The following is a 24,410-nucleotide window of genomic DNA, read 5'->3' on the forward strand; positions in this document are numbered from 1 at the left end:
AGAGATGGTCCAGGTAAACTTAAGGTTGGGGTGGAAGGTGTTGGTGAAGTGGATGAACTGTTGGAGCTCCTCGTGGGAGCACGAGGCGGCGCCGATACAGTCATCAATGTAACGGAGGAAGAGGTGGGGTTTAGGGCCAGTGTAGGTACGGAAGAGGGATTGTTCCATATAACCTACAAAGAGGCAGGTGTAGCTTGGGCCCATGCGGGTACCCATGGCCACCCCCTTTGTCTGTAGGAAGTGGGAGGAATTAAAAGAGAAGTTGTTGAGGGTGAGGACGAGTTCGGCTAAGCGGATGAGGGTGTCAGTGGAGGGGGACTGGTCGGGCCTGCGGGACAGGAAAAAGCGGAGGGCCTTTAGGCCATCTGTATGGGGAACGCAGGTGTAGAGGGACTGGACGTCCATGGTAAAGATGAAGTGTTGGGGACTGGGAAATTGGAAGTTCTGGAGGACGTGGAGGGCGTGGGTGGTGTCACGGACGTAGTAGGGAGTTCCTGGACCAAGGGGGAGAAAATGGAGTCCAGATAGTTGGAGATAAGTTCGGTGGGGCAGGAGCAGGCGGAGACAATGGGTCGACCAGGGCATCCACGAACAGCAACTCATATTCCGCTTGGGAACCCTGCAGCCCAATGGTATCAGTGTGGATTTCACAAGCTTCAAAATCTCCCCTCCCCCCACCGCATCCCAAAACCAGTCCAGCTCATCTCCACTTCCCTAACCTGTTCTTCCTCCCACCTATCCCCTCCTCCCACCTCAAGCCACACCCCCATCTCCTACCTACTAACCTCATCCCGCCCCCTTGACCTGTCCGTCCTCCCTGGACTGACCTATCCCCTCCTTAACTCCCCACCTACACTCACCTTTACTGGCTCCATCCCCGCCTCTCCGACCTGTTTGTTTCCTCTCCACCTATCCGCCTCCCACTCTCTCCCTATTTATTTCAGAACCCCCTTCCCCTCCCCCACTTCTGATGAAGGGTCTAGGCCCGAAGGGTCTGCTCCTGTGATGCTGCTTGGCCTGCTGTGTTCATCCAGCTCTGCACCTTGTTGTCTGGGATTCTCCAGCATCTGCAGTTCCTACTATCTCATGGTTGAAAGACTGGTCTTATGTTTGAATCTAGAGAGTATTTAGAGAGGCTAGATAGATTAGTAATAGACTAAATGCCTTGAAGGCAGGCACACAAGGTTATTTTATACCAGTGGTTTCATGTCTGAAATTTATGGTCTTGCTCAACAGTTTCTACATGCATGCTCTGATCTGTCCTTATTTGTGTCAAAAACTAAAATATTGATTCTGAAAATTTCAACTTTGGTTTTGAGATCATACCTTATTGAACATATCATGAAGTGAATACAATTCTGACTTTTTTTTTCTCTCTGCCTGATTTAAATTGATTTGTTTTGTATTTTGTAAATACCTGTGGTGGGAAATACTGGGTACTTGGCACTTTACTGTGGACACCAACATTTAAAACAGAAATGAAATTCTTTTTCCTAGAGCACTGAACCTAACCAACTACTACCCTGATTGTTCCAAGGCATGTGTATTATTGCATGTTGCATCATGAAAGAATGTATGCATGAAGGAGTTGAGAATCACTGTCATGGGACTGATCACACTCGCCAAGACTTTTCAGATCACATTTCTTGAACTTGTATCTGCTTAGACTCCGGGTCAACAAAATTAAAAGCAGTTTCAGGGCTGTGTAATATTACTGCATGTAACATATAGGAGAAGGCAGATGTATGGAAACATTATATCAATTTGTTGATGTATCAACCTTGTCTGCATCTCCTTGCAGGCAAGATTCAATGTTGTCTTATTGGAAATGTCATGGCAGTGTTGTTCATGAGTTCCTTGTGCAGCATCATCTGATCACATAGTCATAGAAACATAGAAAATAGGTGCAGGAATAGGCCATTCAATATGATCATGGCTGATCGTGCAATCTCAGTAGCCCATTCTGGCTTCCTCCCCATACCCCTTGATACCTTTAGCTGCAAGGACCACATTCAGCTCCTCTTGAAGAGATCGAATGAACTGGCCCCAACAGCCTCCTGTGGGAGAGAATTCCTCAGGTTCACAACTCTCTGAAATTCTTCCTAATCTCAGTCCTGAATGGTTTACCCCTTATTCTTAGACTGTGCCCCCTTGCTCTGGACTTCCCCAACATCGGGAACATTCTTTCCACATTTAGCCTGTCCAGTCCCATCAGGATTCCCACCTCATTCCTCTAAATTCCAGCGAATACAAGCCCATTTGATCCAGTCTTTCCTCACACGTTAGTCCTACTATCCTGGGAATCAGTCTCGTGAACCATCGCTGGACCCCTCAATAGCAAGAATGTCCTTTCTCAGATTAGGAGACCAAAGCTGCACACAATAGTCAAGATGTGGCCTCACCAAGGCCCTGTTTAATTGGAGCAAGACATCCTTACTCTGATACTCAAATCCTCTCATTATGAAGGCCAGCATGCCATTAGCTTTCCTCATTGCCAACTGCACCTGAATGCCATCCTCCGTGACTGTTCCACCATGACACCCAGGTCTCGTTGCACCTCACCTTTTCCTAAACTGCCACCATTCAGATAATAATCTGCCTTCCTGTTTTTGTGACCAAAGTGGATAACCTCACATTTATCCACGTTATATTGCATTTGCCAAGTCTTTGCCCACTCAGCCAGTCTGTCAAAGTCACCCTGCAGCTCCTTCACATCCTCCTCACAGTGCACATTGCCACCCAGCTTAGTGTCATCTGCAAATTTGGAGATATTGCATTCAATTCCTTCATCCAAATCATTGATGTATATTGTAAAGAGCTGAGGTCCCAGCACTGAACCCTACTCATCACTGCCTGCCACTCTGAAAAGGACATATTTATTCCAACTGTCTTCCTTCTGTCTGCCAATCAGTTCTCTATCCATGACAATACATTACCTCCGATACTATGAGCTTAGATTTTCCTTGCTAATCTCTTGTGTGGAACCTTTTCAAAGGCCTTTTGAAAGTCCAGATATGCAACATCTACTGATTCACTATTGTCTACTGGTCACATCCTCAAAAAAATTCCAGAAGATTTGTCAAGCATGATTTCTCTTCAGTAAATCCATGCTGACTGGAACCGATTCTGTCACCGCTTTCCAAATGCTCAGTTATTACATCCTTAATAATTGACTCCAGCAATTTCCCCACGATCAATGTCAGGCTAACTGGCCTATAATACACCACTTTCTCTTTCCCTCCTTTTTTAAAGAGTGGAGTTACATTAGCAACCCTTCAGTCCATTGGAACTCTTCCAGTGCCTACAGAATGCTGGAAAATGATTACCAATGCATCTGTTATTTCTAGGGCCACTTTCCTAAGTACGCTGGGACGTAGGGCATCAGGTCCTGGGGACATATTGGGTTTTAATCCCATCAATTCCCCCAATACCATTTCCTGATGAATAAGGATTTCCTTCAGTTCCTCCTTCATGCTTGACCATCTGTCCCCAGCATTATTTGTGTCCACCTTAGTGAAGACAGATCCAAAGTCTGTCAAGTTTGAGGGCTGATGCTGGGCCACTGTGTGAACAGAATTCCTTTCTGCTTCATTTTGGCTCATCAGTTCTCAATCTCCTGCGCTTGTCCTCGGCTAAATCTTCAAATGCTAGAAGTGACTTTTCAGGCTCCAAAAGTGTTTTACATTTTTGTTACACCATTGTGACACTCCAATGTAATTGGTTCCTTCTCTTTAAGTTTCACGAGCTTGCAATTCTCCTGGCTCAGCACAAATTCACACTTAGACCCATCCAGGTCTGCAGTTAGTCCTGTAATAATTATTTCAATTAATTTACATCTGGATTGAGCACAAGCCCCAGCAATGACTTTGAAGATATGCACTAGTTCGTAAGCTTATTGAACCATTTGGCTGGCAAAATTCAAACCTATTGTCTTTCAATGCATTAATGCTGTCCAGTGTTTCTTTACTCTACAGTTTGCAAAGTGTGGTCTAAATATTGTACTTATCAGCAGAACTAAGGAAAAGCTAACAAAAGTTGCAGATGAAATTGGTAAGATAGTTATTTCCTATTATTAATTATTGTTTGCTTTTTGTAGTTGCATGTCACAGTTGGGAATTTCTTTAGTGCATTTTCACCGTGACTTTGAAAGATTACCAGAAACTCTGGATAAATCAAGAAGGTGAAAATAGGGGCTTAGATAGGAATTACAGCAACGAGACTGCCTATTCAACCCAATGAGTCCTTGTCAGCATTTATTCTCTGCTAGACCCTTCTCCCATGTTTCCTCAGCTGAATCCACAATCAAAGACCTCTGTTCCATTCTTCTTCACATGCTTGTCTACCTTTTGTTAAATGTATTTATACTGTTTACTTCAACTACTCCCTCTGGTACAGAGTTCCAAATTTTTACTAGTCTTTGGAAGAAGAATTTTTTTAATGAATTCCCTGCTGGATTTCTTGGTGACTGTCTGATATTGCTGGGCTGTCCTTTTCCTAATCCCCACTACAGGGAATATTCCCTTTGGATCTCACGTTGTCTGTATCTGTCATAAATTTAAAGATCTCAAATAGATTACGCTTTAGCCTTTTTTGTAAGAGACAAGAGACCCAATCTTTAATCCTGTTTTGAAATGCATTGACACATATTTGTGGTATCATATTTATAAATCTTCTCTGCACTCTTTTTAAGTCCTTCTGCATCTATTTCATAATATGTCAATCAAAACTACATGCATTATACTAAGTGTGGTCGAACAAAAGTTCCATAAATGTTTTGCATAATGTTCCTAACTTTTAATTCTATCCCTCTAGAAGTACAACCTAGTGCTTGTGTTGCCTTTTCTTATGACCTTGCTAACCTGCCATGCAACTTAGTTGTGGGTGATTCATAGAGTACAAGAAGTGTTTGTAATGTTCTTTTTGTTTAAGCTTTGTAAGCTTATTTTTCACCAATAGTAGGAACATCTAGAACTGTTTTTTCTGTTCCACTTTAATTCTTTTGTACAAGAAATGTATTTGTTTTTGTGTTGCATGTATTGTGCAGATGTGGCAAAAGTGACAGATGCCCATAGTCTGCATAGGACTTTATCAGTTTGGTTAGGGGTCCTTATGAGCTGGTCAGTGAGCTGCCAGTGTGAAACATTTATCCCAATAGACTGTTCACTAATCTGAATATAAAAAAATGGATGGGTGGTTTAATGCAGTATCCCTTTAGCAATACTTTAATGGAGATATCAGTGTTGGGAATGAAAAGAAACAGCAGGCAGAATAGTTGTAGAATGGCAATTGCATGAAAATTAAGCTTCTTGCATGTAAAATCCATTGGCAACTAGCGTAATTTTGGGTGATGTTACTAAGGTAGAAACATGTGGTCTTAGTGATGACATGCATATGAATTCAGACACTCATTCAGATTCAAAGTTACAAGACACAAAATAATATCAATGGAAATTCTAAGTCTATACAAAGAGTTGTATTTTATATTTTTGTGGGGGAGAAGCAAAGTGTTAGAGTGACAGGAATAAGTTGGAGATAATGAGAAGAAAATAAAAGTCAACCAACGTTAAGAAAGAATTTTGGTAGATAAAAGCTCTAATATTATCATAGCATATATCAGTACTGAAACCCTTATTGTTTGTTATATGCATAAATGATATACACTGTAGATGAAATGTGGGGGGAGTGTGAAGCAAATTCGTGGATGACACCAAGATTGGTGGAGTGATTAGCAGTGAAGAAGATGGCTGTAGGTTACAGTAAGATTTAGATGGGTTGGTCAGATGGGCAGACTGGGAAGGTAGTGGAGGCTGGAAACCTTACAACCTTTTAAAATAAAAAAAATTGAATGAGCACTTGAAATATCATAACTTTCAAAGATATGGGATAAGTGCAGGAAATTTGGAATGAATGCGCCTTTAGTGGGATCATTACATCGGCACAGACTTGACGGGTCAAAGGAACTTTTCTGCACTGTATGAATCTATGAAAGTGATGGTAGGTTATTTTTGTAAGGGAGGGGGTATTGTCAGATAATGGTTGCCTCAAATATGAATAAATATGTTGAAATGATTTTCCAGAATATGGACGTGTACTCAATACCAAACTGCTAGGAGCCCACATAAAGACCAATATATGTTAATACCTATGACCACCACATGCTTTCCATTCATCCCCTGCCTCCCTGGCATGAGATATTTAAGGTTATTGTTATGTCTTCAGCGGCCACATCTGAATTCTACTTGCTTACCTTTGGCTAGTTGACAAGATATACAATAAAAGTTAGAAATGTCAGCATGTATAATCCTGAAATGTTTCAATTAGTCATATGTTACTTTTTTATGACTTTTTTTTTTGTAAAAGTTCATTGAATCCTGAATTGAATGCCTGTTTAATACTGTAAGTTTTTATATATATATTGACAGAACAAGCATCTGGAAGAGAAGTAAAGACAATTCAGGTTAACTTTATTAAAAGGGATATTTACCAGCATATCAAGGAAAATCTGAGAGGACTTGAAATTGGGGTCCTGGGTAAGTAAATTAATTTTTTTGATGATTAGTTTTGGAAGTTCCATTACATAAATCCTTACTTGATTATGGGGGCTGATTCTAACTGCAGCTATCTTAGCATATGAAAGTATGTTTGAAATAATCAAATTCTGCCTTAACACACAACATGGCCAAATTGGCTTCATACTTTCACCATGTACTGAACCTAGTGTGTTACCACAAATAAAAGAAACACTTGAGAGATTTGAGTTTTCTCTCAAGTTGAGAATATAAAGAAGTGATTAAATGAGGGCCTTAAAACTATGAAGAAATACAGTAGGATTAATAGTGAAATTTACGGTAGTCTAGAGTGCGCAAATTTAAGAAAATTACACAAACCCTAAAGGGAAGTTTAACGAGTACTTTTAAAAGGTTCCTAGATTATGAAATTCTTACAGAAACTATTGTTATGGCTGAAACATCAAATAAAAATAACCTTGTTATTTGTAAAGAGCCCAGAGACTTGTGCACGGCATCAGAGTTGGCAAGTTTCAATTTCAGGAAGACAATTTAAATAAAGCAATCCACAACCGATGGATCAGATCTAAGCTCTGCAGTCCTGTCACATCCAGTTGTGATCAGTGGTGGACAGTTAAACAATTCACTGGAGGGGGAGGCTCCACAGATATCTCTATCCTCAACGATGGAAGAACCCAACACCAAAGTGCAAAAGATAAGGCAAGCATTTGCAACAATCTTCAACCAGAAGTGCCAAGTGGATGATCCATTCTGGCTTCCTCCAGTTGTCACCAGTATTACAGATAACAGTCTTTAGCCAATTTGATTCACGCCAAGTGATATCAAGAAACTTTTGGAGGCAGCGGATGCTGCAAAAGCTATGGGCCTTGACAATATTCTGGCTATGGTACTGATGACGTGTGCTGCAGAAATTGCTGCACTCCTCTAGCCAAGCTCTTCCACTACAGTTGCAACAGTGGCCTCTATCTGACAATAAAGAAAATTGACCAGGTATATCATATACACAAAAAGCAGGAAAAATCCAACCCAGCCAAATACCCCCATCAGTCTACTCTCAATCATCAATAAAATGATCGAAGGTATCATCAACAGTGCTATCAAATAGCACCTGCTTAACAATAACCTGCTCAGTGACACCCAGTTTGGGATCCCCCCGGGCCAGGTAGCCCCTGGCCTTAGTACAGCATTCGTTCAAACATGGACAAAAAAGCTAAAATGGGGGGCAAACTCTCCAGTGGTTGGAGTCATACCTGGCACATAGGAAGATGGTTGTGGTTGTTGGAGGTCAGTCATCTCAACTCCAGGACATCTCAGCAGGAGTTCCTTAGGGTAGTGTCTTTGGCCCAAGCATCCTCAGTTGCTTTATCAATGATCTTCCCTCCAAAATAAGGCCTGAAGTGGGGATGTTCAGTGATGATTGCGCAATGTTCCACATGATTCGCAACTCCTAATGTACTGAAGCAGCCCATGTTTAAATGCAATGAGATCTGGACAATATCCAGGCTTGGGCTGAAAAGTGCCAAGTAACATTTGCACCACACAAACACTAAGAAATGACTATCTCCAGTAGGAGACAATCTAACCACCACTCCCTAATATTCAATAGTCACTGAATCCCTCACTATCAACATCCTGGGTGTTTCCTTTGACCAGAAATTCAACTGGGCTAGCCACATAAACATAGTGACAATAAGAGCAGATCAGTGGCTAAGAATACATGGCAAGTAACTCACCTCCTGATACCCCAAAACCTGTCTGCCATCTACAAGGCATAAGTCAGAGTGTGGTAAAATACTCCTCACTTGCCTGGATGAGTGCAGCGCCAACAGCACTCACATAGCTTGACACCATCTATGACAAAGCAGCCCGCTTGATTGGTACCACATCCACAAACATCCACCCTCTCCACCACCAACGCTCAGTAGCAACAGTGTGTACTATATACAAGATGCACGGCAGAAATTCACCAAAGTTCCTTGGATAGCACCTTCCAAACCCACAACCACTTCCATTTAGAAGGACAAGGGCAGCAGAAACATAGAAACACCACTACATGCAAGTTCCCTTCCAAGCCATTTGCTATCCTAACTTGGAAATATATCACTGTTTCGCACTATGGTTTGGTTGAAATCATGGAACTCCCCCCCTCAGGGCATTGTGGATCAATCTGCAGCATGTGAACTGCAGTAGTTTAAGAAGGCAGCTCGCCATCAGCTTCTGAGCGGCAACCAGGCATAGGCAATAAATGTTGGCAAGTCACTGATGCCCACATCCCATGAGTAAATAAAAAAAAGTTCCCCATGCAGTAACCAAGTATGAAGCTGACACCAAGGTAACTGCTGTTACAATTGATCAGACTACCACCACAACCAGCAATGCTAACTAGTCAGTATCACAATCTCTACCATCACACCTGCTAGCAATGCCAGAAATTGATGTAAATTCAGCATCTAGTTTGCTGCATATTTCAGAACCTTTATCAATTGTCTGTTGACCTTGACTAAGAACCAAGCAAAAAAGAACTTGGCTGAGCCAGATAACAAGTGTCTCAGAATGGGAACGTCTTTATTGGATGAATGGAAGCTGGATTTCAATCATTATTGTGGCTATAAGATGTAACTGAATGAAAATTATTGGAAGTAAGCACTGCATCCAGTGTTTCAGTATGGTTCTTAGGATGTTGCATACCATTGAACTCAGTAATTCCTCTGAAGACAGTGAGAGACATTTCCTATGTTAATAGGTATTTTTAAAATTCTCAGCAAGAATTGACGCAAAAATAAAATAGACATTGAGAAACTTTTTTAGTAAGCAGAATAATGAAGCAGATGCAAATAGCTGCAGGTAGCAAGAATGATTTTGTGATCTTCTGTGATTATAATTAAATTTGGGAGAAGTGCAAAGCTATTTTCACTTGTTTTAAGTGACTGTTTTGTATATTTAAGAATAAACATAAGTGCTTTCATTTTCTTATAGTGAACAATGTTGGAATAATGCAAAAACCAGACCCATGTAGGTTTCTTGAAATAAATGACATAGATAAGGTAATAACTTATGTTTTTTAATGCCAGAATCTTGTCACTATAGTTTGAAATAACCATTTACTGTTTGATAGATTCATAATTATCACACGTGACATTACTTTTTTTTAATAATAAACATTTTATTAAACGGCCCCTATGGGCCCAGGAATGTTCAAGATGCGAAAAATATTCAATGTAAATATGCACACTCAGTAATAGAAACATAACGTAGGGGGTATACACATCACTATTATACACTATTTACAGTATAAATCAACTTTGCCTCAAATAATACTTACTGGCAGAGAGCCTTCTCACTCGCACCTTCAACTGACTACTCGGACATTGTAGCAATCGCAATAATACAGTAAACGTCCGGTATTTCAGGTATATAATTTTTGCCGGTTTGTCGAGAATGCTGGTTCATAAGATGCCATTAAATACGAAGTTTGCTGTCTATTCAAGTTGAACTATGTGTAGCCATTTATGGGAAACTGTTACTATTAAAGACTTAGAGAAGTAAAAAAGTACTAAGGCATGGGAAGAATTCTTTTTAATACGTTTGTTCATATTTTGAAACCAAGGAATTAACTAAGTTGATTAGAAACCACATCCCTGTTAAGTTTTGTTATAAACTGTTTGCTGAGCTTTGTCAAATGTGCAGCAGATTTTCTTTGTCAGGAATGTTAACAGCACTCTGATGTCAGCGTGTTTACCCTTTGGGTGTAGCACTGGCCTCTGCAGATCAGAAGGACTACATTTCAATCTCAAATGTGTTGAGATGGCTGATTTCAGGTGAGGCAGCAGTTAAAGGTGGTGTAAATAGAATTGTTCCCATGGAGAGCAGATACCACAAGGGTTGTTAATCTATGGAATTCCTTGCCCAGTGGAGTAGTTGACGCTACTTCAGTAAACGTTTTTAAAGATAAGGTAGATATTTTTTTGAACAATAAAGGAATTAAGGGATATGGTGAGAACGTGGGTAAGTGGATCTGAGTCCATGAAAAGATCAGCCATGATCTTATTGAATGGCGGAGCAGGCTCGAAGGGCCGGACGGCCTACTCCTGCTCCTAGCTCTTATGTTCTTATGTTACTGATTTTGATTGCTGTCCAGTAATTAACCTTTATTGCAAAATGTATGTTAGTTTACGTCTGATGTGAACAGGATCAGGATTGACTGTGATGCTGTCCATCATCTATCATTTCAGACTAAATTTTCTTCTGTAGGAAGGTCAAAGAGAAACTTCTTTTGTTTTCAGCCCATTGCAACCACGGCAATTTTCATGCATTAGAACTTTTTTCACAATAGACTTCTGGTGAGATGCCAGTCAGCAAGGAATACATCGGTGTTGCATGGAATACCTGCTGCTGGGCAAATGAGCAGCCAGTACAGCGGACAGAAAAACCCATAAGCCCTTGCAATTTCAAAAGAGCCTCTTGCTAAACTGAGAACCCTCTGAGAAATGATAAGCGGCTGAAGAGAGGGAGAGGTGACTATGATTAGATTCTCTTCCTCTAACTATTGGACTTGGAATTTTTTTGCCTTACAGTTTACTATTACTTCTCTTTTGTGGTTCGTGGGCCAATGGTGGTTGAGATGAGAGGTAGAGAAATTGACAGAGCTTTTGGAATCTGCCATCATTTATTTAGATGTGGGAGGGCAGTTGACAGTTGGGTTGATGACTTACTTGTCGTGGAGGGATGGAAGAAGATTCCTGCTAGGCTGGAAGGATAGGAATCCTTTAGTCCTCCTCCACTTTCATTCATTTTTCAGTTGTTCAAAATCACCTCTTATTGACATAGAAAGGATGAATAATTGGATGAAGAATTTTGATACCTGTAACCCAGCTGTAATCTGTGGCTTGGTGAATGGAGGAGAACCATTCAACATTATTCAACATGATGTGGAAGTGGAGCAGTTGCTGTTATTGCTGAAATATTGAGATTTGAATTGACAGCAAGGCATAACTAAATCTTTTGATCTCTGTGTAAGTAGATCACAATTTGTTTCATTTACTGTTTACCATAATGATTTTTGTAAAATTTTATGTAGTTAAGATGGATTCACTAAAAAGCAATATTCTTTGATCAAACTCATTGCATTTTCTACAACTATATTAGTTATATGATTTTTAAAATTTTACTTGCACTTTCAGATGCACGTGGGTTATTCTTAATTTCAAAAAAACTGCAAACTTCATCAACTGCAGTACTAACATCCTAAGGGACTGGATTAACTTCTACCATTGAACAATGGTAAATTGAGTGTCATGTGGCCACTGAGAAGACAATCTGCTTTATGTTATTAATTAAACAATTTTATTTTCAAAAATGCTATGAGGGAATTTGAATTAGAATTTACTATGTGGAAATTTAAATATCTATTAATCACTTGCATTAGCGCTGATTCCAATCTTCATGCATTGTTTGCTAATTTTCTTTTTGTTTCTGACCATTAGACTATCGACGATATGATCAATGTTAATATGGTATCTGTTGTCAAGGTACGTTGGCCAGTTCAAACAATTCTCTTCTTTTCAGCAGAAGTGTGTGACGTTAAACACAGTTAAAGTGACATGGGACAATCCTCATTTCATTTTTATTCTGTTCCTATGAAATGTGTAAATTTTACAAAAGAAAGACATTTGTAAATGTTGAATCACTACTGTAATGGGTTTCATTAAATAGGTGTCTTAGTATGTTATGTTACAAAAATGCAATAATTAGCATTCATACACATAGATTTAATATACATTTTTACAAGCTGTCTTAATTGCATCACTAATAAAAAAAGCTGTCGATGCATTAAAAAATATAATGCTATAAATTTGCAAAACTGGAAGGAAAAAGAAGCTATGCCAAATTCAGTTTTTAGTGTAAATGGATGGCTTACTAAAGTTTCAAGGAGGTTTCAAGAAGGTTATCCACATATGAAGTTATAGCATAGGAGAAGGAGAAAACTGTTGCTTTCTTGGCTTATGAAACTGGCAAACTGTTCTTATGGGACTTCTTTTTAAAGAAGGATGATTTCTGAACATCCAGTACACATACAATTATTTGACAGCATACCGGGCTGCATGCTATAGTGGATGTGTGCAACTTTTGCTGTTGCCTTGGTGACCTTGGAATCAGGAAGAGCATGTAGTTAAATGGAATGGTAGTCATTTGGCACGCACAACAGTTTAAACTGTACGAACACTTGTTGCTTTGGAGTCGGTTACAGAGGTAGCTGTGACTCCCTCAGTTAATCAGACCTGATTGACTGCCTGGACATCAGGAAAGTAGGGCACCTGCTGAGAGCTATGCCCCAATCATTGCTGCTGCTGTTCATTCGCCCTGTGATATCCACCCCACAGTGGCCTTGCCATTGCCTGATTGACATGTGTTTCAGCAGGCCTTCCCAACAAGAGATGGTGTAGGTCTCTCAGCATTTCTGAACTGGCAGGCGAGACTCAAAGCCACAAATAGGTGACGTCAAGTGGCTCAGGAAGAGTCATCTAGTAGCATGTAAATATTAGTCCATTCTGAAATAGTGGGAGAAGTGGTGGCGCAGTGGAATAAAAATACATCTGGTTCACTAACGTCCTTTAGGGAAGGAAATCTTACCCTTACAGTTCTTGTCTGGTCAGGCCTGCATGTGATTCCAGACCCACAGAAAAGTGGCTCACTCTTAATTGCCCTCTGAAAAGGCCAAGCGATCCACTCAATTCAAAAGGCAACTAAGGATGGGCAATAGATGCTGGCTTTACACAGGACACCCAGATCCCATGAGCATATATTAAGAAAGTTGCAAAGCATATATTCTTCCTCCCATAAACTAAAATACCTCTCACCTGACCAGATCCTGGAGATTAGTTCTAGTATTGTAACAAAGTTTACAATTCAATATCAACATTATTCAACATGATGTGGAAGTGGAGCAGTTGCTGTTATTGCTGAAATATTGAGATTTAAATTGACAGCAAGGCATATCTAAATCTTTTGATCTCTGTGTAAGTAGCTCACAATTTGTTTCGTGGTTCGTGGGCCAATGGTGGTTGAGATGAGAGGAAAAAAATAATTTTATAGTTTGATTTTAGTCGATTTCAATACACATTGCTAAATTCAGTCAAAAGACACACACTTCTGAAAAGATGACTAATGAGAAGTATCTTGCTCATTTGCAGATGACCCAGCTTGTCCTGCCAAAAATGAAAGAGAGGTATGACTAAACTCCTTTTTCACAATCTGAGATATCTAGTTAATCATTAATAGAAATCATGTTGTTTTTGCTATCAATGTACTATAATAACCATCCATATACTTGAAATAACCTCAATAGAAGTTATTGGCAATTACAGCTGACATCACTAAACAGATTAAATTTTATTTGCACTCTAGTTTTTTTGTGAAAACTGTTAATGATCTCCTGGAGACCAAGAACTTGAATAAATCAAACTTCCAAAATAATCTCAATGGAGGAAAGCAATAAACAAAAGTTCATTTTTAAAACTTTTAATGTAACAGTGAAACCAAAATCAACAAAACAAAACATTGAACTAACAGTGAATTGCATTCATTAGAAACCAAATGCAGTCTCGTTGTCTGTCAAATGTGCATGCTTCTCCGTTACAGTTTAATTCATCTGTCACTATCTGATTATTAAGTAATCTTCAACAATCACTTTATTTCATTCAAAATCCACAGATATCAATTATCTGCCCTCCTTTGCCCCTTCTTTTACTCAGCTCAGGACAGTTCTGATGTTATTGCTTGCCAGAGATCCCTTCATCTGACATCTTAATATTTCAAGATGCCGGCAGAGTAGGGTTCCTGAGCTGGAGCGCATCCGCTCTGGCAGCTTTTCTTTCTTCTTTCTTTGCATTTTTCTTTTTTTTGAAGTTTGTTCTAGTTTTGTTTTCTATACTTAACTTCTGGAGGGAGCTCACTCATGGATACAGCAATGGCAGCGGCTGGAGGCCCATCCGGGGACTTCGGTGGTTGGCCATGAGGCGGTTGGCGTGTCTGGGCAAGAACTCTGGTGGTTGGTGGCATATTGGAAATGGCTGGGGGCCTGGAATGGCATTAAAACGAAACTCTGGCGGCCTGTGGTGAGGCAGCTGGTGAGCCAGGATTGCGGTTGGTGGTGACATGGCAGCACAGATGTGTAGGGATCAAGAGATCGAGCCCAGCGGGGGGGAGAGATTGAGTCTAGTGCGGGAGCGCTCATGGGGAAAGCCTAGCATGGAGTGACTACAGAAGGACTATAATTTGGAACTTTTAACTTTATTTCTTATTTACTACTTTATACTAAGAAGAACTGTAATGTTGAAGTATTAACTTATTTCTTTATTTTTCTATATTTTACGTAAGATTTTGTACCTAAATACCTTGTACCTAAGGTGGCGCCGTGAACGGTGACATTGTAAACTTTTCACTGTACTCCCGTATCCTTGTACTTGAGTATCTGTGACAATAAAACCTAATTCTAAATTCAGTAACATGGCATGGTCAACTCCAGTAAAAACCAAGCTCTTCAGGTCTGCCTGGACAGTTTTTCATTTTTATTCTTTACACCAGGCTCACACAAACAGGGAAGGATTTAATAAGAAAAGCACAGCAGGACTGGGACCATGTCCTACTCACTTGTCAGGAAATAACATGCACTTACATGGCAGGGCAGACAACTGACTCAAGTCCAGGTAGGGAATTGACCTCAGCAAATATCAGCAGGCAGGGAAAACAGGATTCAAATGACAGAAGTAGTCATCCATCTACAAGGCCATTGGAAAACTTACACACAACTCGCAGCCTCCATATTCCTTATCTCCTTCCATCTTTTCACCATACCACTGCTCACTGAATTCCAATCAGTACAGTTCTGAATGCTAGTAAAACAGTCCCTCCATACCACCTATCAGCGTAGTGAACATTCTCTGCACTGCCTCCAATGCAGTAATGTAAATGTTGCTATATAAGGGATCCAAACCCGTTCACAGTATTCCTGCAGTGGTCTGACTTGTAGCAAAACATTCCTCTTTTATTTTAAATTATATTAAAGGCCAACACTCCATCTGCATTCCTATTATCTGCTGAATTTGGACGCTGGCTGAAATAACTGCACAAAGGCTGGTATCCTGCACCAAGTCACCCTTTATTTACTTGTGTACAGTACACGGGCAGTGGCCAGCCAGCTCAGAGTCATTCGCCTGAACTGTGGAGATTCTAAATCTCCTGGTTATAATTTTATTCGACATTTCAACCAAGGAAAAACACCCATGTGGCCAGTGAACCAGTAACAAGCAAAGCTCAGAATGAGCAATGCTTACATGAAAAAAGTGAAGGGGAGGGTAGGATCAAATCAGAATAGAGTTGGAGAGGGAAATAAAGTGCTCTATCCCACCCGCTGTGCCCACCTCTCCCGAAAGGCATTGAGAGTTTTGATGGACACTGTGTGCTCGCACTCCAAGGACACCCAGGCTCGAAAGTAACTGCGGAAGAGGGGCAGGCAGTTGGCCGTCATGACCCCCTCCACAGCCCGCTGCCTGGACCTGTTAATGACCAGCTTGGCCAGACCCAGGAGCAGACCCATGAGGAGATCCTCCGACCGGCCCATTTCCCTCCACACCAGATGCCCAAAGATTAGGAGCGTGGGGCTAAAGTGCTACCAGAAACACAAAAGAAGGACATCCCAGATATCCTCCTACTTTAGGGACTGTAATTTCCCCTCCTCTGTAATCAACCACATCTACTCCATTTCCCACACTTCTGCCCTTAAACTCCCTACCCACAACAGCAATAAGGATAGAGTCTCCTTAGTCCTCACATACTACCCCTCCAACCTCCAAATCCAATGCATCATCCTTCAATATTTCCACTACCTACACTGAGAACCCACCATCAAAAAGATATTTCCCTCCCCACCCCAATTCACTTTCCGCAGGGACCGTTCATTCTGTCACTCCCTCGTCAGCTGTAAACTCCCCACCAATTCCTCCACCACACCCGGTATCTTTCTTTGCAACCGCAAGAGGTCCACTATCTGCCCCTACATCTCCTCTCTCACTTCCATCCAATGCCCAAAACAAATCTTCCAGATCCTGCACTTCATCCATCCATATCTATTGCATCCATTGTTCCCGATGTGGTCCCCTCTATATCGGGGAGACCAAATGCAGACTCGGGGACTGGTTCACGGAGCATCTGTGCTCTGCACACAACAACCAATGTTACCTTCCAGTAACCATCCATTTTAATTCCCTCTCCCAATCCCCTGACAACATATCCATCCTTGGCCTCCTCCACTGTCAGAGTGAGGCCAAACATTAACTGGAGGAACAACAGCTGATATTTCAACTTGGAAACTTTCAGCCCAATGGCCTCAACATTGACTTCACCAGTTTCAAAAGCCCACCACCCGCAGCCTTACCCCATGTCCAGTCCTCCCCCTCCTGACCTGACCTAACCTGTCCATCTTCCTACTCACCTATCTGCTCCACCCTTCCCATGGACCAATCACAATAACCCCCTACCTGCATCCACTTATCACCAACTCTCCCACCCTTCCCCCAGCTCCAACCCCCTCCCTCTATTTATTTCTGGGTTCCCCTTCCCTTTCCAGTCCTGGCGAAGGGTTTCGGCCCGAAACATTGTCTTGCCTGCTCCTCTGATGCTGGCTGACCTGCCGTGTTCTTCCAGCCTCACACCTATAGACTTTGGCTTCCAGCACCAGGCTTGCAGTCCTTATTCTCTCCAAGGTTCTTAGGGTAACTAAAGAGGGGTTGCAAATGCCCCCACCCTATGTACACATGGTCCACAGACTCTGCAGCGCCTCAAAACAAATAGTTGGGCTGGGAGTCCGTGAACCACCGCAACCTGTGGTCGCACGGGACTGCTGCATGCAACACTCTCAACCCCAGATCCCTGAGGTAAAGAGGGAGGTCTCCTGCATGGAGTGCCCTCCACAGGGGGTCCTCACTGCCTGCGACAAATGGGTGCGTGAAGGTATGTCCATGCAGTGGATGAAGAAGAAGAGGTGGATGGTGTGCAGCAGCAGTCTGTAAGTGGCCTGAGACAACAAGGTGCAGAGTTGGATGAACACAGCAGGCCAAGCAGCATCAGAGGAGCAGGAAAGCTGACGTTTCAGGCCGAGACATTTCTTCAGAAATGGGGGAGGGGAACGGGGTTCTGAAATAAATAGGGAGAGAGGGGGAGGCAGATAGAAGATGGATAGAGGAGAAGATAGGCGGAGAGGAGACAGACAGGTCAAAGAGGCGGGGATAGAGCCAGTAAAGGTGAGTGTAGGTGGGGAGTTAGGGAGGGGATAGGTCAGTCCAGGGAGGATGGACAGGTCAAGGGGGCGGGATGAGGCTAGTAGGTAGGAGATGGGGGTGGGGCTTGAGGTGGGAGGAGGGGATAGGTGGGAGGAGGGGATAGGTGGGAGGAAGGACAGGTTAAGGAGGCGGGGACAAGCTGGACTGGTTTTGGGATGCGGTAGGGGGAGGGGAGATTTTGAAGCTTGTGAAGTCCACATTGATACCATTGGGCTGCAGGGTTCCCAAGCGAAATATGAGGGGCTGTTCCTGCAACCTTCGGGTGGCATCGTTGTGGCACTGCAGGACGCCCAGGATGGACATGTCGTCTGAGGAATGGGAGGGAGAGTTGAAATAGTTCGCGACTGCGAAGTGGAGTTGTTTAGTGCGAACCGAGCGTAGGTGTTCCACAAAGCGGTCCCCAAGCCTCCGCTTGGTTTCCCCGATGTCGAGGAGGCCACAACGGGAACAGCGGATACAGTATACCACATTAGCAGATGTGCAGGTGAACATCTGTTTGATGTGGAAAGTCTTCATGGGGCCTGGTATGGGGGGAGGTGTAGGGGCACATGTAGCACTTCCTGCGGTTGCAGGGAAAAGTGCTGGGTGTGGTGGGGCTGGAGGCGAATGTGGAGCGGACAGGGGAGTCACCGAGAGAGTGGTCCCTCCGGAAAGCAGATAAAGGTGGGGAGGGAAAAATGTCTTTGGTGGTGGGGTCGGATTGCAGATGGTGGAAGTGTCGGAGGATGATGTGTTGGATCTGGAGGTTGGTGGGGTGGTACGTGAGGATGAGGGAGATTCTGTTTTGGTTGTTATTCCGGGGAGTGGGTGTGAGGGATGAGTTGCGGGAAATGCGGAAGACACGGTCGAGGGCGTTCTCGACCACTGGGTGGGGGGGCGTTGCGGTCCTTGAAAAACGAGGACATCTGAGATGTTCGGGAGTGGAATGCCTCATCCTGGGAGCAGATGCAGCGGAGGCGAAGGAATTGGGAATAGGGGATGGCATTTTTGCAGGAAGGTGGGTGGGAGGAGGTGTATTCTAGTTAGCTGTGGGAGTTGGTGGGCTTGAAATGGATATTGGTTTCCAGGTGGTTGCCAGAGATGGAAACAGAGAGGTCCAGGAAGGAGAGAGAGGTATCAGAGATGGTCCAGGTGAACTTAAGGTTGGGGTGGAAGGTGTTGGTGAAGTGGATGAATTGTTCGAGCTCCTTGTGGGAGCACGAGGCGGCGCCAATACAGTCATCAGTGTAACGGAGGAAGAGGTGGGGTTTAGGGCCAGTGTAGGTACGGAAGAGGGATTGTTCCACGTAACCTACAAAGAGGCAGGCATAGCTTGTTTGTTTGGCATCTCTAAAAGACGTAGAACAAAAATTCCAGAGACGACTCAAGTTGCGGGGCACAGGCTCCCGGAGGGAGGTACGGGATCCTGGGGCCAATGTGAAATTCCGTCCGAGTAGGGCTACATGCGGACAGGAATCCACCGCACACCTGAGCGTTCTCCAACTGGTGCACAATGTCAGGTCCGAACGACACCCTTTTAAGGCGTTGGATGGCAATGGTTGTGAACTGGATGTCTACCCCCACCCTGTCTGCCAATTCCTGCAGCAGCGTCCAGCCCAGGCCCCTGCCACCCAGCATGTCCCTGATTCTGGTCGCACCTACAGCCACGGTCCTCCCTACTGACAGCCAATCAAACCTGTGATTATGGAGGTGCGGATGCCTGAGCAACAGCTCTCTGATCATAGCCCTATTCCTGATGGAGGCTCAGCCTGGCGCGAGTTGACCATGTTCCAGATAGTGATTAGGTCCCAGTAAATTCAGGCAGCGTCCTGAGGGCAACTTCCAAACCGTTACGGTCAATAAATAGGAGCTGCGTGCTGTAGTTAAGGTTATGCACCTGGCGGAAAAAATATGTCGCCAGGGTGCACCACCTAGGAGGAGGCTCAATGTAAAGGTATCGCTGCAAGATCTGAAGGCGGAAAGTTGCCACTTGAGTGCAGGCGCACACCAGCCACTGACCGCCCTCCTCAATAGGGAGACTCAGAACCTGTGCTGCGACCCAGTGCGTCATTTTGTCCCAGAAGAAGTGAACCAATGTTCTCTGGATGTCAGCGACAAAACCAGGAGGAGGGACCAAAGGGACCAGCCGGTACTGCAACATGGAGGCCACCAGCTGGCTTATGACCAGCACTCGACTCCTGTAAGACCGCACTCTGTCCAGTGGCCTCGGCGAGCCGAGACTTTGGCCTCCAGCTCCTGCCAATTTGCCGGCCATGATTCCTCAGCCTGGCTAAGGTAGGCCCCCAGATAGAGGAGATGGGTGGTGCTCCAGCTGAAGTGAAGGGGCCCTGTCAGGGACCAATTTACTTTAACCAGACACTCTGCGGTTACGTACAAAAGGTGGAATTGTGCGACAAACTGCGTCCCAAACTTGAATGCCTGCAGAGTGCCAAGCAGATACTTGTGATTGACCCTGTTGGACGCCTTCTCCTGATCGAGAGGCAGGAAGGCGCAAGGCAGACCAGTCCATCGACGGAAAAGAATCAGGTCCCAGACCAGGTGGACGTTGTTTTGAATCCTCTGGACCAGGACCACGTACGACTGGTTGGGGTGGATCATGTGGGCCAGTATGGATGCCCAGGTGAGAAGCCGATGCCCTGTGAAGATTTTGTAATCTGTGCTGAGGAAGGAGACCAGACTCCAGTTCTTGAGAGAATGAAGGTTCCCTTTCTCTGGCAGCAGCATGATGACCGCCCTGCACAAAGAAAGGGGCAGCTGTCCAGCCGTAAGACACTCCCCCGGGACCTGCGCATAGTCACCCCCCAGGACATCCCAGAACGCCCTGAAGATCTCCACCGTTAGCCCGTCCAGCCCCGTGGACTTGCCCCTCATGAGCCGGTTGAGGGCGCTGGTCAGCTCCTCAAAGGTGATGGGAGCGTCAAGCCTGTTGGCGTAATCCGGGCTGAGCTGCAGCAGGTCCTCCCATAGCACTCTGCGAGCATCCTCCCTGGACAGATCCAGAGCAAACAGAGCCGAGTAGTAGACATGAACCTGGGCCCTGATGTCCTCCGGATCCGAGACAAGGGACCCGTTGTTTGCCAGAAGCACAAGGAGCTGCTGACGGATGCCACACCGTTTTTCCAGTGAGTAGAAGAAGGGGGAGTCAGGGTCCAAGTCCTGGAGGAAGCCGGAACCGTGACCTCACATATGTGCCCCATGACCCGACGAGCTGCAGGTCCCAGAGTGTGGCCTTCTCCTCTTCGTACAGCCCCCTCACAGGGCCGGGTCTGCATCAGGCTGACCGAGACATGACTCCAGGTCGAGCACCTCCTTCTCCAACTCCCCAATCCTGGATTTCCGCCTCTTCATCGACCCCCTCACATACTGACAGAAGCCGCGGATGTGAGCCTTGCCCATGTCCCACCATAACCTCAAGGAGGGGAGCCCCCCCACTTCCTCCTCCAGTCGGCCCAGAACCGATAAAACAAGTCCTGGAACTGCTCGTCCTCCAGGAGCATGTTCTTAAAGTGGTGGTGCGCAGACCCGAGCCGGGTGCTGAACAGAAGGAGTTCAGCCCACACTAAGTGATGGTCTGTGTGCGGCACAGGAGGCATACGCCTACGAAATGTACAGGCGATCGATCCTGGATGCTCCGACCCCAGGCTTCACGAAGGTGAAGGCAGTGGAGTCAGGATGGAGATTTCGTCAGACGTCCACCAGGTCGAAGGACTTGACCTAATCCCCCAACCTCCTTCCTGACGCCAAGCCAGATGGGGCACCACCATGGTCCCTGACCTTGAGAACGTAGTTAAAATCTCCCCCGAGGACAACGCACTGGCCTTCGTCAATGGAGGTGAGATTAGCGGACACTTCATCGTAGAAGTGCGCTTGCCTCGGCTGACCGAAGGAGCGTATACATTCACGAAGTGAAGCTTTGTGCCCCCAAGCTGCACCATCGGGTAAAGCTGACGGCCTGGCACAGGCTCCATGACCCCCAAGATCTCCGGCTGTAAATGTGGGCCAACAAGATTTGCAGGTAAGGTGACTCATGTAGACCCCTCCTCGCCACTACAGGAGCAGGTGGCTTTGTCTCCCAGGGCAGTATGGGGTTCTTGCCGGAAGCACATTGTAGGCTTCCCATTCCGCAGGATTGAGAAGTTCTGGATCTGTGTTGTGAGTCCTTGCTGCTATTGATGTTGAGGCTGGCTATGGTAGTCTTTATATCAGCAGTAGTGCGCAACCATCACCAGTGAAATGGTCAAAAACACTCACAAAGGTCTTTCGCCCTCCCTGTGAGTGCATTGAGGAACGTCCTGAACTGCCACCAGTTGCTCTGGGCCAGCGTGGGTGCATGGTGAGCAGTCTGGGTAGACCAGAAGACCAGTGCAAAATCTTCCCAGTGGTCAAGAGCCAGCAGGACTCTATCATGGCGACCATGGTACCCTTATAAAGTCCCTGAGTTCCTCGAAGGGGAGCTCTGTGGGGGGCACTAGGGATAGCAACCTCTGGCTTGGGCCCCATTTGCTTTGGGGGGAGAGGAAGCGGGTGCAGCAGTGCCACCTTCCACCGCCGGTGCAGGCTGGGTGGCCTTCAGGGTGGGGCGGTTCTTCCTTACAAGCCTCACCTCTCGGCAGCGGTGACACTGCATGCCATCCGCCATACAGAGGAAGTAGTAGGCCATGCCCTCATGGAGCACAGTGAAAGAGCCCTTGGTCACCTCCTCCTGTGCGAAACAAATGAATACCTGGCACAGGAAGGAGTAAATGTATTTGAGGGTGGGGTCCTTAAGTTCGAGCAGGAGTGGTATGACACCTGACTGGATTTCCCCCAGCAATTGTAAGTTGGGGAGGAGGCGCTCACTGCCAATGAGGGAGGACGTTGAACCTCCAGAGGATTGACGGGCAAATATGTCCCATCCACAGTGAGCCCCTTCTTTAGAGTGGCACAGTGGCTTAGTGGTTAGCACTGCTGCCTCACAGCACCAGGGACCTGGGTTTGATTCCACCCTTGGGCGACTGTCTGTGTGGAGTTTGCATGTTCTCCCCGTGTCTGCGTGGGTTTCCTCTGGGTGCTCCAGTTTCCTCCCACAGTCCAAAGATGTGCAGGTTAGGTGGATCGGTCATGCTAAATTGCCCGTAGTGTTCAGGGATGTGTAGATTAGGTGGGTTATAGAGGGATGGGTCTGGGTGGGATGCTCTGATGTTCGGTGTGAACTTGTTGGGCTGAAGGGCCTGTTTCCACACTGTAGGGATTCTATGATTCTCAATGACCAGATGCACCTCCTGCTCGGACCGAAGAAAAATTATGGCCTTACCATGCATTTTGGCTGCAGTGATGATGGCCAGCAGGCTGACTATTCAGGCCATGGCCTTGCTGCAGGCCTTGATGGTCATGTTGGAGTATGGGTAGGGCTTAACCTCTAGGCCCTTTGTCATGAGTCTAAAGGGACATGGGGTCACAGCTGGGGCTGAAGCAGCTAAGCCTAAGGCTGCGGCTACTCTGCCATAGGTGCGGCTAGGCCCTGCCACCCTGGGGCTATTCATGTTACCATGGGTAAGAGTAGAGATGGGTGGGGGAAGAATAGTGCTGTCAGAGGCTGTGAGTTGTCACCCCAGACAGTAGCAGTCCACAGGTGGAAGACCTCAGGTAGCAGCAACAGTCCACATGCAAGGAGCCAAAGATAGCAGCAGTAGTTCGTAGGTGGGGCCTGTGGTAGGGCCTAGACAGCAGCAGCAGAGATGGGAGAGCCAGGCAGCGGCAACTGAAAGACCCAGGCAGCAGCAGCAGTGACGTTGGAAGGCCCAGGCAGTGGCAGTAGCAGTGGTGGAAGGACCAGGCAGCGGCAACTGTAAGGCCCAGATGGCAGCAGCAGGATTGGGTAGGTCCAGGCTGCAGCAGCAGCAGAACCAGGGGCTGAGCTAATAGCAACCGTAGAAATAGAGGCTTATACAGCCATGAAAGAACCGAGTTGACAGTGCAGTCCAAAGAGTACAGCTTCTTCCTCCACAGTACAGTGGCTGTCGTCAGCGAGTTTGGAGTCAGTCCTCTGAACTGAGGAGATTCTGAATCTCCTTGTTATATTTTCTTTTTCTTTTTTTTAGCATGTGTGTAAGTGCAGGAGTCAGTAAAAACACAATGTGCAAGATAATTTTATTCAATATTTTCCATCACCAGGAAAAACACCCATGTGGCCAGTGAATCTCCTGGTTATGTTGGTCAACTAGGGCTTTCCTGATGGGCCCAAGTTATCAACACCAATCAAGGATCTCGTAGTCAACAAGATCCAACTGCTTCCAATTATCACATTGGCTTTTTGGGATTCATGCAGGAGGGCCGAGCTGCAGCTTTCTGCAGTCTGCCTCCATTTAAATAATATTTAGCTCCTCTGTTCTTCCTGCCAAAGTGCTTCGCCCCACACTTTCCTGTATTATATTCCATCTGCCAATTCTTTTGCCTGATACAGTCATAGCAGTGTAAATCTACTAGTTTTGTCAATGCCATTTTTAAGTCTGTAATACCCTATTTATACTGGGCAAAGGATGTTAAATTGATTACAGAAAAATAATCT

General features: G+C 45.0%; 1 protein-coding gene across 6 annotated transcripts in view; it reads left to right on the forward strand.

Moving 5' to 3' along the window:
- hsd17b3 (hydroxysteroid (17-beta) dehydrogenase 3) overlaps positions 1 to 24,410 on the forward strand; it is a 63,436-nt gene that overhangs the window by 7,482 nt on the left and 31,544 nt on the right. For all 6 annotated transcript variants that reach the window (XM_048595427.1, XM_048595432.1, XM_048595429.1 and 3 more), the window contains exons 3-7: positions 3,975 to 4,050; positions 6,423 to 6,530; positions 9,504 to 9,571; positions 12,011 to 12,055; positions 13,718 to 13,752. In XM_048595427.1, coding sequence (XP_048451384.1) covers positions 3,975 to 4,050; positions 6,423 to 6,530; positions 9,504 to 9,571; positions 12,011 to 12,055; positions 13,718 to 13,752 — 332 coding nt within the window. The remainder of the gene's footprint in view (positions 1 to 3,974; positions 4,051 to 6,422; positions 6,531 to 9,503; positions 9,572 to 12,010; positions 12,056 to 13,717; positions 13,753 to 24,410) is intronic.

Source organism: Rhincodon typus, chromosome 3, assembly GCF_021869965.1.
Source record: "Rhincodon typus isolate 14 chromosome 3, sRhiTyp1.1, whole genome shotgun sequence".
Lineage (NCBI taxonomy): Eukaryota > Metazoa > Chordata > Chondrichthyes > Orectolobiformes > Rhincodontidae > Rhincodon > Rhincodon typus.